The sequence below is a fragment of the Dendropsophus ebraccatus genome, chromosome 7, assembly GCF_027789765.1.
Source record: "Dendropsophus ebraccatus isolate aDenEbr1 chromosome 7, aDenEbr1.pat, whole genome shotgun sequence".
In the NCBI taxonomy this organism is placed as follows: domain Eukaryota; kingdom Metazoa; phylum Chordata; class Amphibia; order Anura; family Hylidae; genus Dendropsophus; species Dendropsophus ebraccatus.
In genome coordinates, this window is record NC_091460.1 from 53,560,073 (window position 1) to 53,576,124 (window position 16,052).

At 41.2% G+C, this 16,052-nt stretch overlaps 1 protein-coding gene across 1 annotated transcript in view; it reads right to left on the reverse strand.

The window, feature by feature from the left end:
* Nucleotides 1-16,052, reverse strand: part of ARAP2 (ArfGAP with RhoGAP domain, ankyrin repeat and PH domain 2) — a 250,653-nt gene that overhangs the window by 98,823 nt on the left and 135,778 nt on the right. Inside the window, exon 22 of the mRNA XM_069977501.1 lies at nt 8,951-9,056. Coding sequence (XP_069833602.1) covers nt 8,951-9,056 — 106 coding nt within the window. The remainder of the gene's footprint in view (nt 1-8,950; nt 9,057-16,052) is intronic.

A 16,052-nucleotide genomic window follows, 5' to 3' on the forward strand; every position in this document is an offset into this window, starting at 1 on the left:
GAAGATCAGTTCCCGAATGATCCCCCCACTAACTCCGAGGATGGGGGGGGTCATCTGGGGGCTTGGTTTGGGTGTCCCTTTCTTCATACACTCTAAGGGTACGTGCACACTGCGGAATGGCGAAGGATAACCCTTTGTGCATTCCGCAGCTGGCACCCGCCGGCGGACTGATGGAGGCGCGCGTCTCCTCTCGTGTCACATTCCATTTTATGCACGGGTGGATTCTGCCCTCTGTCCAAAGAATGAACATGTTCATTCTTTGGACGGACAACGGAATCCGCTAGTGCATAGAATGGAGTCTATGACACGGGTGGAGACGCGCCCACATCAATCCGCCGGCGGGTGCCAGCTGCTGAATGCACAAAGGGTTATCCTTCGCCATTCCGCAGTGTGCACGTACCCTAAGGCTATGTCCACACTATGTATCTGTGCGGCTGTATTTTTTATGCGGCTGGAAATGTGCGGCTGAAACTACGGCCGTGGGAAAAAATAGACATGTGGCTGAAAACATACGGTCATTTACTTGGAAATCTGGTTCAACTAAAAATAACAAATAAAATCTTTAGAAAGTGATGCAAACAGCTCTGGATGCATCTGGGAAAGCAGGGAAACAGTTTACATGAATCGCTATTACCGGGGTTTGTGATCCTCTGCAGTTATGCCGATGCCTCTCATGGTTAATATATTTAATTAATAAAACACATTTTCATTGTAATAAAGTTCCTTTCGTTGTTCAATAATTAAATTTAAACGAATCCATCATTTTGCAATTAAATATACTGTTAAAATAAATATATAAATAAATGTATATTTATATATATATTTATTTTTTGACAGTATATTTAATTGCACAATGATGGATTCATTTAACCCCTAGACGACCCAGGACGTAGAGTTACGTAATGGAAGTCTGTCCCCAGACGACCCTGGACGTAACTGTACGTCCTGGGTGTTTCTCCCGCTATGAAGCACGCTCCGGAGTGGAGCGAGCTTCATAGAAGGTGGGGGCCGGCTGCAGTGAGCAGCCGGGACCTCACCGGTAATGACACGCTGCACGTGTCATTAACCCGTTAAACATCGCGATCGCGGCGCGACCGCAGCGTTTAAGTGTAAGTGACAGGGGGAGTCCCTTGTCACTTACCGATCGGGACCCCCGCAGTGTGACTGCAGGGGTCCCGATCATTGAAATGGACCGCCGGAGGTCTCTCACCTGCCTCCGTGTGGTCCGATCGGCGATCTGCTACACTGAGCCTGCACAGGCAGGCTCAATGAGCAGATCACCGATAACACTGATCAATGCTGTGCCTATGGCATAGCAATGGTCAGTGTAGAAATCCAAGTAGTGTATGTAAAAGTCCCACGAAGGGACTTCTAATGTGTAAAAAAAAAAAAAGTTCAAAACACTAATACAGATAAATATAGATAAACATATAATATACTGTAGCGTGCGTAATCTTCGATCTATTAAAACATAACAAGCGTCATTGTGATCGGTGAACGGCGTACACGAAAAGAGGGAAAAAAGTGCGCAGATTACCGATTTTATGTTACATTATATATTTAAAAAAATCAATAAAAAGTGATCAAAACGTCCGATCTTCACAAATATGGTATTAATAAAAACTAGAGATCATGGCGGAAAAAATGACACCCCATACAGCCCCCATAGGTGAAAAAATAAAACTGTTATAAGTGTCACAATAGGCCCATTTTATTAATATTTAATTGCCAAAAAAAAGGATTTCATAAAAAAAATATATATAACATTAGAGAATCTGTGTAACCTGCATATGGTTGTGTTCGGACTGACCTATAGAATAATGGTATTATGTCGCTGTTACCATATAGTGTATTACACAGGAACCCCCCAAACGTTACCATATTGCATTCTTTTTTATGATTTCACTAATTTATATCTTCATAAATAATATATTTGGGATTCCATCATACATGTTATGGTAAAATGAAAGATGCCATTACAACGTACAACTATTCCTGTAACAAATAAGCCCTTACATGGCCTTGTAGATAGAAAACTGAGAGTGCTAGAGCTCTTAGAAGGGGGGGAGAGGGAAAAACAAAAACACTAAGATCAAAATTTGCGCGGTCCACTGGGTCATTTTGGGCCTGGTCCTCAAAGGGTTAAATTAAATTATTGAACAACAAAACTGATTTTATTACAATGAAAATGTGTTTTATTAATTAAATATTAATTAGTACAGCAAGCTCCATTAAGCCGTTAATTCATATTCCCGGTAATAGAGCATTCTGTACTAATCATCACTTTACTTTAATAAAAACATCAAATGTTTCTTCTAATTATGTTATCACAATAGCATTATTAGAAGAAACATTTTGAATTATATGTGCGCTCAGCTGATTGGCTGATCGGCTGAGCGCACATGTAAAGAGCTGGTCTGCAGCACAGTGACTTCATTGTGCTGCGGACCAGCGAAGAAGATACATCGGGGTGAGTATACAGCTCTCCCCACCCCCTCCCCAGCACTGTACCCATCCCAGTAAGGAAGGGGGGTCACTTAACCCCTTCCTTGCTGGGATGGGTGCAGTCTGACATCAGTCTGGCCCCCAAGGGGTTAAGGGGGATGCAATACATCCTCCCTTAACCCCTTAGGGGCCAGACTGTAAGCAGCAATCTGTAAAGATGCTGCATACTGTAAGGTGCACAACAACGCTCACAATGATGGGTGTTGTGCTCCTGTTTGTGTGTTTTTTGTGTGTTTCTCCCTTTTTGTTTTTCAAAAAATTGTATCCTGTGGATTACGTCGGATTCGGTGGACTACGTCGATGACCAGCGGTTGTTTGGTGTTTTTTTTTTTTTTTATAAAATGGTCAATGAGGGGTGTGGGGGTGTTTTTATTTGAATAAAAAACAATTTGCACTTGTGTGTTGTCTTTATTTCTTTACTTTATAGACTTAGTAGTGGAAGCCGTTTAATAGATGGAATCCATTACTAAGTCGGGGCCTAGTGTTAGCCGGTATAAAATGGCTAACACTAACCCCCCATTATTACCCCAGTACCAAATGCCACCAGGGGTACTGGGAAGAGCCGGGTGCCAGTGGTCCCGGAGCGTCAAAATTGGCGCTCCTGGACTGGGGTGGCAGCAGGCTGGTAAGATTTAGGCTGGGGAGGGCCTAAACCAATGGCTCTTCCCACCCTGGTGTTACCAGGCTGCTGTCACTTGGTTTTTAACCTGGCTGGTTATAAAAATAGGGGGGACCCTATGCGTTTTTTTTTTTTTTAAATAAATAAATAATTTAAAAAAACGCATAGGGTCCCCCCTATTTTTATAACCAGCCGGGTTAAAAACCAAGCGACAGCAGCCTGGTAACACCAGGGTGGGAAGAGCCATTGGTTTAGGCCCTTCCCAGCCTAAATCTTACCAGCCTACTGCCGCCCAGTCCAGGAGCGCCAATTTTGACGCTCCAAGACCACTGGCACCCGGCTCTTCCCAGTACCCCTGGTGGCATTGGGTACTGGGGTAATAATGGGGGGTTAGTGTTAGCCATTTTATACCGGCTAACACTAGGCTACAACTTAGTAATGGATTCCGTCTATTAGACGGCTTCCACTACTAAGTCTATAAAGTAAAGTAATAAAGACAACACACAAGTGAAATTTTTTTTTATTCAAATAAAAACACCCCCACACCCCTCATTGACCATTTTATTAAAAAAAAACACCAAACAACGCTGGTCATCGACGTAGTCCACCGAATCCAACGTAATCCAAATTATACCGATGTCTGAAAAATAAAAAGGGAGAAACACACAAAAAACACACAAACAGGAGCACAACACCCATCATTGTGAGCGGTGTTGTGCACCTTACAGTATGCAGCATCTTTACAGATCGCTGCTTACAGTCTGGCCCCAAAGGGGTTAAGGGAGGATGTACTGCATCCCCCTTAACCCCTTGGGGGCCAGACTGATGTCAGACTGCACCCATCCCAGCAAGGAAGGGGTTAAGTGACCCCCCTTCCTTACTGGGATGGGTGCAGTGCTGGGGAGGGGGTGGGGAGAGCTCTATACTCACCCCGATGTATCCTCTTCGCTGGTCCGTAGCACAATGAAGTCACTGTGCTGCGGACCGGCTCTTTATATGTGCGCTCAGCCGATCAGCCGAGCGCACATACATAATTCAAAATGTTTCTTCTAATAATGCTATTGTGATAACATAATTAGAAGAAACATTTGATGTTTTCATTAAAGTAAAGTGATGATTAGTACAGAATGCTCTATTGCCGGGAATATGAATTAACGGCTTAATGGAGCTTGCTGTACTAATTAATATTTAATTAATAAAACACATTTTCGTTGTAATAAAATCAGTTTCGTTGTTCAATAATTTAATTCTAACGAATCCATCATTGTGCAATTAAATATACTGTCAAAAAATAAATATATATATAAATGTACATTTATTTATATATATATATATTTATTTTAACAGTATATTTAATTGCACAATGATGGATTTGTTAGAATTAAATTATTGAACAACGAAAGGGACTTTATTAAAAAGAAAATGTGTTTTATTAATTTAATATATTAACTATTAGAGGCATCGGCATTCGGCATTATTGCCGGCTATTTTTGAAGTACTGCGTACGGACCGCCTGTCAATCCACGGCCGTGAATTTGCACAGTTCCAGCCGCAAATAATGGTCTTGTTCATTTTTTACGGGTCCGTTTACGATCGGGCCGTAGGCTCATACATAGTGTGCACTGTGCAGCCGTATATCGTATACTTTCCAGCGTACGCATGAACCGGAAAAATGCGGCCGATGATTTACCACCCGCAATACAGCCGCACAGATACATAGTGTGAACCTAGCCTAAGTAAATCTGTAAGAGTACTTTGAGGTACTCTCACAAAGTTTTTAGAATTTCACGCCATACCGTCATACCGCTACGCTACCCCCCAGACACGTCACTGGATGATGAGGATGATGAGGATGAATGGAGGAAAGAAGGATCCCCCCATTCATCCTCACTGGCTGTTTCGGTGTCGGAGGCAATAATAACGTATGCGTCCGACGCCGAAAACACCCTGGGGGCCACGTTTATATGGAGATTGGTATATGGGGTATGTAGTGGTGTAGTGTAAAACTTTATTTCATTTAGTGTGGTGTAATGTAGTGTTTTTTACGTGTTTTTTTGACAGTAAGAAAAAATATCCCTACGCCAAGAAAGGAGCTGCTGATAAATGCCGCACTTATGTGCGGCACTTATCAGCAGACAGTGGCGGTAGGATATAGGGGGGAAAAAACGCCCCTACGACAAAAAGGAGGAGTTGCTGATCAGCGGAGCACTTATGTGCGATGCTGATCAGCACTCAGCGGCGTTAGGGTGCATAAAAAGAAAAAAAAAATTGGGAAACAAATTAAATAAATCTTTTTAACCCAAAGCAACTGATCAGTGAAGGATATTCACTGATGAGCCGCAAGGGGGCAGTAGAGCAATGCTGCCGGAGATTGCCGAGGCCCACAGAACCCGAGGACCTGAGCGTTTCCGAAGATTTCCGGTACTGGCCGGCCTATCATGGCGATCGTGGGGGTGGCATCGGCGCCATCTTTCTTGGGGACACTTATGGCGATTGGTGCTGTCTCGGACAGCACCAATCGCCATTGCTTTCCGGGTCACCGATGACCCGGAAAGCTGTTTTCAGCTGCTATATGCTGATATGTATTGATCAGCATATAGCAGCGATAGTCGGCACGGGAGGGGTTAATCACCCCCCGTGCCGACGAGCAGAGATGGCCTGCTATACATTATAGCAGGCCATCTTCCCCAACCGCTGTGTGTGAACATACAGCGATCGGGGAAACATCGGGCGTAAGTATACACCTGTTTGTGTTAAAGCCCACCCTGCGGGGGCGTATACTTACGCCCGATGTCGTTAAGGGGTTAATGGTCACTAGAACAGGAAGGGGGCAGAAATTAGTCATCTGGGCAGAGAGCTGCCCATGACTAGCCAAAGCACTCTGCCTGTCAGCGCACTCTGCGGGAACGATTGACAGGCAGAGAGACCTGATTATAGCCTCTCTGTCAATTATCCTTGCAGAGTGTGCTGGCAGGCAAAGAGTCGTGACTAGTCATGGGCGGCTCTCTGCCCAGATGACTAGTTGCCGCCCCTTTCCCAGCCTCACGCCGCAATAGAACATGTTTTTCCCTGATAGAAAGATAGCCTGTCAGACATTGCAGGTACAGTAGAGGAGATGCTATAGACATCTATTGTGTACCACCAGGAGCTATATCATATTTATATCATACATATCAAATCATGCTCATTGGTTTCCTTTAACCCCTTAGCGTCCCATGACGTATCTGGTACGTCATGGTGCCGCGGGGGGTGTTCAGAGAGGGGTCCCGCCGAGACCCCGCTCTGAACGTCACCGCTCCCGGCAATCTGCATCTGGGCAGTGCCTCTATTAGCCGGCGCAGGTCCTGGCTAATTAAGCACTTCAATGCAGCTGTCAAACCTGACAGCTGCATTGAAGTGCTTCATTCATAATCTCCCTGGTGTCTAGTGGGTCGGGGGGGGAGATCCGTTCTTCTGCCTGTGCCGGGGCTCAGCGTCACGATGACTCTGATCTTGGCTCGGCAATAGATTGCTGTGGCCTGCAGCAGGCCATAGCAATCTATCACGATTACAATGATCTTTGCTGTGTATATACACAGCATTGATCTCTATGAGCTATAAGCCTAGGAATGGAGCAATTTTAAGGAACATATATTTTTTAACAATGGTTTGAATTTTTTGCAAGCCATCAGATAAAAGAAAAATTATACATGTTACATATCATTTTAATTGTAACGACTTGAGGAACATGCATAACATATCAGTTTTACTCCAGGGCGAATGGCGTAAAAACAAATACCCTCCAAATAAAAGAAATATGTTTGTTTTTTTTTCAATTTCACCACACATTGAATTTTTTTCTGGTTTTGCAGTATACTTTATGAAAAAATTCAGCCTGTCATTGCAAATTACAATTAGTGACGCAAAAAATAAGGGCTCATGTGGGTTTCTAGTTGAAAAAATGCAAGTGCTATGGCCTTTTAAACGTAAAGTGGAAAAAGCAAAAGCGCAAAAACGAAAATTGGCATTGACCTTAAGGGGTTAAATACATTTTTTTTCTTACTACAGATATTTTAGACAATATGCAATGTTATATCATTTTAGCATTCTCGATAAATTGTGATTATTGTGTATAACTTATTCTTTATTGTTCTATTTTTAAACAACACAAATTTATTTTAAAAAGTTCTATGATATATGTCTACCAGGTTAAAGTGGGCTTCTTGGTATTGATTGGTGACTTAAAGTTATGTGGTTATCACCTCGTTACATGTTCCTACAGTTCCAATACCCATAGTGACTACACCGTCTGTTCCGTGATCATGCCTGCAGTACCGGCCGGATGATCTGCAGTACAAGCAGGATGATCTTCACTGCTGCTAAATTCGGATACAGGCGCTTCCGTGCACGCCCGCATCCGAATTTCCTGCTGAACACAATAGAGCGTGCGGCCGGATAGAAACTGACATGAATAGCGGCTGCAGAAACTGACATGTGGCGACGCTAGGGATTTTATGGCGCTGCTAGGGATCCAAGATGGAGTGTATACTATGACGTCACTGCGGCCTCCGGGGCGTACATTCGCCTGTATATCTGGGTGCCTGGTGAGGTAAGATCAGGCTGACTGTGCATTTGTCTCCTCCTTTGGCGGTTCTCTTTGCTGAGTAGATGTTTAAATGTGCTGTGCATTGCTGCTACATCCTACTTCGGGTGTTCCTGCCTTCCTTTCCCAAGGGCATCACCTTTGCCAGGACCTATCCAGTCTCAGTCTCACAGTGTGGAGACTGGGGGGTCTTATTAGGATCAGAACGTTTTTCCGAGAGTGGTGCACACACCACGATACTACCCCAAGGTGAACGCCACCGTTCACCAGGGGGTTGTATCGTGGTGTGTGCACTGTACAGTGGATATGAATAAACTCAATTGAATTCATTGTTTCCTGAAAGCTGGACTTTCTGTTCATTTGTTCAAGTTTCCTGCACCTGTTGGAGTGTGAGCCCGTGCTAGCAGTGCAATGTCCTGGGGTAAGCTGGCTTTTTTCTTCAATTCTCAAGTTTATTACATCACTGTACTGTTTTTCTCTCCCATGCATCTAATCACTTTTTTTTTTTTTTTTTTTTTTTTTACTAAACTGTGACCCTGCTGTTGCCATGCAACAGAACACAGACTTTCCCACAACCCTCCTGATTTGCAGGCTCAGTGGAGACCAACTGCTAGTTCTTCCTGGAGATTGCTGTTGAACTGAGCATGCCTTGCCCACCTTATCAGGTGACCTATGTTTCATTTCGCATAATGCATCAGTTTATACATAGTTTTCTTAATGACACAAGCTTTAAGCTTTTTTTGTAATGTTAAATTATCATAGAAATATATGATAAACGTTTGGTATAAAGCTCAGCACTCAAAATTACCATTCCAAATGTATGTCATTTGCAATACACAATTTATGGTAATTATGTTGTTTTTTCATGCCGATACTTGGAAAAAAAATATGGAAACATACAGGGGTCTAGCAGTTTGAGACTTACATACAGTGACCTTAACACTTGCAGCTATCTTTAGCTTATAGCATGGCATATTTTTTTAGTCTGATACAAAAGAAGCCTTGCATGAAGCAATTATATATATATATATATATATATATATATATATATATATATATATATATATATACTATTATAATAATTATAATTTCTTAAGTTCATGGTGGGGAAAAACACAATAAAACCCTGACATTTTGAGAATGTAAAAGTAAAATGATTGTTATGGCAACCATTAAAGACAAACAAAGAATTCATTTTCTATTAGTTTGGCTTCTAATCACATTGCACAGATGGGCAGACTGACCTGTAAAGGTGTTCAATTAAAGCTGCCAGAGTAGTCTTGTTCAGTGCTGGCAGTGTATCAATTAAGGTTTTGTACATTATCACCCGATCCTGATCATCTTCAATATCTGGGACAGTGGGAGGGGGTTTAAAAAAAAAATAAAGTTTACATTTCAATTACAGTAAACAGTCTTAAGGAGACAAAGATATTATATATCTGCATTTCATAAGAAAATGTTGCCTGATCCCATAATCTGTACAAAGCTTATTTATGAATGTTGACAAATATGTGTTGTTTTTTTTCTACTAATATTATCATTTTTATAATAATATTATTTGTTTGTTTATACCAGGAATTAGTGTAATTTAGAGCAGAATTCTCTGTCGGTTCATAGCTGCTGTAAAACAGAAGTGTACTTGTGTTTGGAAAAAAAAAAGTGATGTCACAGAGACATGTTGCAGTGTCCCAGTACGTGCTTTCTTTTTCTTTTTACACCTTGGTAAAAGTGTCTCACTCTAGTGCCACAGGTTAGGACAGGGAGCCGCTGTTCTGTACTCCAACCACTAGATGTCACACTATCACAGAACAGCTGCAGCTAATACTAGGTCTTGCTACACACACTTTACTTAATAGTAACTACTTCCCTTTAGTAGTTGGTTAGTTAGTACCTGGTCAGACCAGGCAGGACCTGTTTTTCACTACTAGTTACCTAACCACTATGGGTGACTAGACTTGACCCCTAGGAAAACCAGAGAAAAGGGAGTCTTAACCCATGCCTACACCATGAATTTACTAGATAAAATGAGACAGTCGACCACCTTAGAGAAAGTGACTTATAACTCAAGACTGAACCTGCAGTAGAGCACAGTGCCAGAAAGCCGCTCCCCACCGACAAGACACTCAGCTTTGTAGGAAGGGTTCTACAAGCCAGCTGCACCCAGAACAGGGACCTGGTACTCGTACTACCCCAGTAGGACAGAAAACCCAGCATAAGGTGGTTAGGTGTGATAACTGTGACTCATCCATTCGTGAGTATGACTACTTATTTAAAACTACAGAGACACTTTCGCACATCTCGGTAGAGTACATATTATATTAGGCAAGGGCCCTCCTAACTGGTCCCTGACACTTGTGTTACCTTAATGTTTCTTCTATCAACTAACGTATCTACCAGTTGGAATATTATTGAATTTTGCACTCAGTGCCTGAGTACTGTTTGTCACTGTTTTGCACTAAGTACCTGAGAACTGTTTGTGACTACTTCTGACCTATTTCTGGCATAACTTTCTGTATACATATATATTTCCATACAGAATGTGAACGTATTCACAACTGAAAGTTTTAGTCAGTGGCTCCTGTTCTGAGCAGGATTTTATAAACATAGTAAACACTCTGCCAGGGTAGAGTAGCAATTTTTTTTTGCTAAATTTATTGCCCAAACTCCATTATAGCATAAAGTTTTTTGTTTGTTTTTTTTGAGTGTTCGCAACATTTTTTAAACAGTGAATTGTTTTGGATTCCACTTTTCCAATTTATAGATTCACAACTACACAGAATACAGTGGAAGAAACATTTTAACTATTATTTTATCAACTGTAACAAAAGTGAGTCTCAAACATTAGGGGTTTCCTGCAGAGCATACACGGAGGATCGATGATAAGTGATCAGTGGAAGTGTGGCTACTGAGATCCCCCCCCAATCATGAGAATGATGGTTCCTCTATTTATATGGAGCATCAGTCAGACATCACGGTGCAGCTTAATTCAACTCTATTGGCCTGACAATCAAAACCTGTACGCAGAGTAGCACACATGTTCAACCCCCACTCCATTCAAACAGGGGACACATGTCCTCTGTTTGTGTGATCCGTGGGTGTCCCAGCAGTCAGTTATCCTGCAAATAAATGATAAGTATTCTTTTTGGGAAATTTCTTTAACAAACTGAATTGATGACACATTCTAATGGCTGGTGAATCACAATCGAAGACTGAAAGGGAAAATGTACTAATTATATTGCACAGTGATCTGAAAAAATTATTATATATATATATATATATATATATATATATATTATTGAGGAATTGTTGAATAAAATAAGGGAGAAGGTAACTAATGAGCATGAAGGCAATAGATCTCATTTGAATCAATATTTCAGCTGCAATGTATTCATTAATAGCCAATGTTATTACCACATGTTCTTGGTGACTGCAGTAACACGCTTTAAAATATGTGGGTGATAAGCTAAGTGATGTGAAATGACCTGCTAATTATAACACATATTGGATGCGTTTGTTACTTGATAAAGAAAGAGCAGATAACAAATAACATTGGTTTATCCAAGAGATGAGGATATTATCATTATTATTATTATGCGATAATAGCAGATGAGGATATTATTATTAGCAGGAATATATGTCATTTGTCCCCCGGTCAACCCCCTGCAAAATCCATCCCTAGGTCTTCTTTACCTATACTCGGCTAGCCTCTGTGCTGGCTTCTATACACTACGTACACACTAAGGCTATGTTCACACCATGTAAAAACAATGGCTGTATTTCATAACAAAGGCCATTCTTTTAAAAATAACGGTTGTTGCTTTCACACAATGCATTAAACAACAACCATTGTTTTGAGTGCCAAACAACACCCATTGTTCCATTGACTTCAATGCATATCACTGCAATATGAAAAGAACAGCCTTTGTTTTAATAGAAAACAATAGACATTTTTTTTCCCAAAAATAGTATGGCGAGTGATTGTGTTTTCAATCCATTTCTGTTATTGGCTGACAAATACTGCCCAAATTACTGTGTGAGAACATAGCCTTCAGAGGTATTAACTAGACATGAACGAACCTCTAGCATGCTCGAGTCCATCCGAACCTGAACTTTCGGCATTTGATTAGCGGTGGCTGCTGAAGTTGGATAAAGCCCTAAGGCTATGTGGAAATCATGGATATAGTCATTGGCTGTATCCATGTTTTCCAAACAAAGCTTTATCCAAGTTCAGCAGCCACAGCTAATCAAATACCGAACGTTCAGGTTCGGATCGACTCAAACCCGAACCCGGTTCGCTCATCTCTAGTATTTACATGTTAAACTGGAAGGGCTAGTAGAGTGAAATGTTTTTTGTAAATACAATTATTTAGGAAACTTGCCCCCCTGATATGTCACTCTTTCCCTTCTACTGTTACCATCTCATTGTCTAGGTTACGAACCACCACACTGTTCAAATTCCCCCTTGCGTGGAGGGGTGATCCGTGCTTCTGCCCGATCTGGGCTCTGCACCGTAATGGCACTAATCCCAGCTTGGCGTTCGATTTTGGCCAGTCCATAGTAATGGACCACTGATCTTATAGACATATGCCGTACATCTGTACTGCGTTGATTTCTAGGAGAGTGTAAAAAAAAAACACAGGAAAACTTTGGTTTTGTAGAGTCCATTAAGTCCAATGTGCCAGATTTGTTTGGTTGGTATGAGTTTGGCCCCAATTTAAATTGGTAAGGTAACACACAAAAAATCTGGAGTGACAGATACTATAAACATCATCTGCATCCCAACATTAAGTTTGTTATTCAAGGGGTTGTCCAGCGAAAATCTTTTCCTTTCAAATCAACTGGTGTCAGAAAGTTATATAGATTTATAATTTACTTCTATTAAAAAAATCACAAGTCTTCCCATACTTATTAGCTGCAGTATGTCATGCAGGAAATGTTTTATTTTCAGCCTAACACAGTGCTCTCTACTGACATCTCTGGTCGAGACAGAAACTGTCCAGAGCAGGATAGGGTTTCTATGAAGATTCATAGAAAACTGAGACAGAGTTCCTGTATCGGCCAGAGATGTCAGCAGAGAGCACTGTGTCAGACTGAAAATAAAACAACATTTCCTGCAGGACATACAGTAGCTAAGAAGTATGGGAAGACTTTTTAATGGAAGTAAATTACAAATCTATATAACTTTCTCACATCAGTTGATTTGAAAGATAAAGATTTTTGCTGGACAACCCCTTTAAATCTGGTCATGCCATTCATTGGCATATGTCAGGTCAAGAGGAGAGGTATGGAGGATTCATCTGTATGTAGACAAGTTATTTGGAGTCTGAATTACTATACTATACTATACTATACTAACCCAGAAAAACTAAAACAAACCAATACAAATCTCACACTATTAAAGCTTCAGGTTAACACAACACTAACACCATGAATGTGGCTCATTTACATATCGTGGTGAAAGTGTTGATTGTTAATACCTGACATTGACACACTCTATATTTGGATTTGCATAAATACATAGGTGAAAAGCTGTTACTTAGAGGGTTTCTCAGAGTAATAATTTTATTGAGCAGAAATTTGCAGCTTTTAAGAAGAAAGGCATTTTCTAATACAATGGCGAGGGCAACATTGCCTCAATCCAGCATAGTATATGTTATGTCCTAGTAGTCAAAGGACATAATCATGGGCACATTGTGTGTGCCTTCCTAATATAGCATTGTACAGGGCTTAATAAAATTGATATTGATTAGGGATGGTCCGAACCGAGTTCGGTACGGGTTTGTACAAACCCGAACCCACGGTAATGAATCCCGTTGTCTGCCCGCTCCGTAGAGCGGGCGATTTCAGTGGGAGGACCCCCTGGAAAACTGGGATACAGCCATAGGCTGTATCCCAGTTTTCCAGGCGTTACTCCCGCTGTATCCGCCCACTCAACGGAGCGGGCAGACAGCTGGAATCTGCTGCCGAACCTCGGCAGGTTCGGACCAACCCTAATATTGATGCATACTAATTGGGTTCTATTTGTATTATAACTTTACTACCAGTACAATGTGAGTAACATTAATTTTTTTAGGTATACTATAGAAAAAGTACAAGGCTTAAATACAAAGGGTACGTATAAAGCTTTGTTCACCTTATGTATTTATTTTTTCCATTTTTTTTATTTTATTTTAGCTTTAAAAGATGTTTTGAAATGGGTCCCAATAAATCATGATGGATAGGTGCATCAGATTTCTGTCAGGCTTGGTATAGTCTTTGCTGACGGCGTGCATAGTGTTACAAAGTATGCTTTTCTTGTGGTCAAAAAAGCATGAGAAATTCAATGTGAAACTGATGTGAAGAAAGCCTATTAAAGGCATACTTGCTTTGTCAACACAAGACACTATCCGGCTAAATGGGTGGTATAGCTTAGGAGCAACTTGGAAAGACACATGATCCCTGTCACTGTTTCCATAAACTGTAATACACCGGGCAATATAAAGGATAAGAGACTCTGTAGTGGAGCTACAGGGCCGGTTGTAAATTCTGGTGCCACACATTATATCATTAGCTCTTATATACTGTAGTACGACATTTCATACCTATATTATATATGTCATAGAAGCCTTAGTGGAGGCTCATGGGAATAGCTCTTGCCCTGTAGCCTAGAACCTTTAATATACACCTCTGATTACAAAGTGACTTTTGCTACCACTATATCTAACCAATCACATACTGTATAACCAAAAATAACCAATGAAGCAATTCTGGTGTAAAAATTGACTGAAGTGAATTGACAGATTACTATCTAGGTACGTAAATTCTTCTTCAGCTCTCTTTTAGTTCCCGACCACTTGATCTACAATTTTCTCCAAATGTTCATACTTTAATCTTTCAAACCATGCAATTCTTCTATGTTAAGATCACTCCGTACTTAATTCCCCTGTTAATTCATTCAGCTCTAAAACATACTGTAGCAATAATGCCTTTCCCAGCTCTTATATGTCAGACTGTACCTTCTTCTAAGACCTTAGATCTCCAATGTTTCAGGCGATTCCATCATGTTATTGTGTGTTATAGACCCTTATGTCAACTAGCTATTATTTGCGAAGTCTACTGTAAATGTAAAGTTTGTTTCAGTAGCCAACTAATGTGTTAAAGGTCTACTAAACTATCTCATAATGGCAGATGTCAGATGAAAGAAAAATGTATCAAAGGCCACTCATATCCTAGATCTACTATATGTCTGATGATGCCTTCTTAGCAAAAATGTATCTTACTAACTTTGAAGTCTCTCAGATCTCTCAGATAAACTTCTTATCAATAAAGTCACTAACAATCCCAATGAGGTTATAAGGAAAGTAACAGCAAATTAAAATCAGGACAACAATGGGGCTATCAGTGACTACCTTAAATCAGAAGTCTGGTGAAAATTTTATTGCCCCCCCCAAAAGTTATACAAATCGCCAATATACACGTATTACAGGAAATGCAAAGTCTTTTTCCCTGCACTTAATACTGCATCAAGGCTTCACCTCCTGAATAAAATGGTGCTGTCACGACCCAACTCCCAGAGCTGTGCGGGCTGTGGCTGCTGGAGAGGATGATGGCAGGGGGACACTGAGGGACACAGGGTACTGGAGGGACACTGGGCATCCCTCTGTCATCATCCTCTCCAGCAGCCACAGCCCACACAGCTCTGGGAGTCGGGTCGTGACATCACCATGTTATCCAGGAAGTGAAGCCTTGATGCAGTAGTAAGTGCAGGGAAAAAAACACTTTATAAGCATTTCTTATAATAAGTGTATATTGGTGAATCGTATAAGTTTTGGGGGGCAATACAATACTTTAAGAAAAATTTTTGCCGGACTTCTCATTTAAGGCCCTATACCACAAAGCGATTTTCGGCCGCATTTGGATCATTATCGGCCATTACAGCCTATATTCGCTTCCTTTAATAAAAGGCAATGATCAGCTGACATGCATGATGTCGGCTGATCGTTGTTTTTCGTTGTCTTTCAACATGTTGAAAGGTAAACAATTAGGATAGCAACCATCTGCTGCCGTCGCTCCATGCAACAGAAGCAGCGGCAGCAGACTGCCGCTATCTCCTATGGGCTCCCCGGACCATCTAAAGATCATATGAGGAACTCCCTGCGACCCCCCTGCACTTACCCGCTCGCTGTCAGCACGTGGAATAGCACTGGCAGCGAGTGGGGAACAAGGAGCAAACGAGTGCTGACCTGACATTTCTGTTCCCCCTTGCTCCAGCTGATTGCCCTGTGTAATAGTGGCTTTACTATCAATGTAATCTTACTTTTCATTAATATGCTAATGCAAAATAAATATGCTACTGATTCATATGTA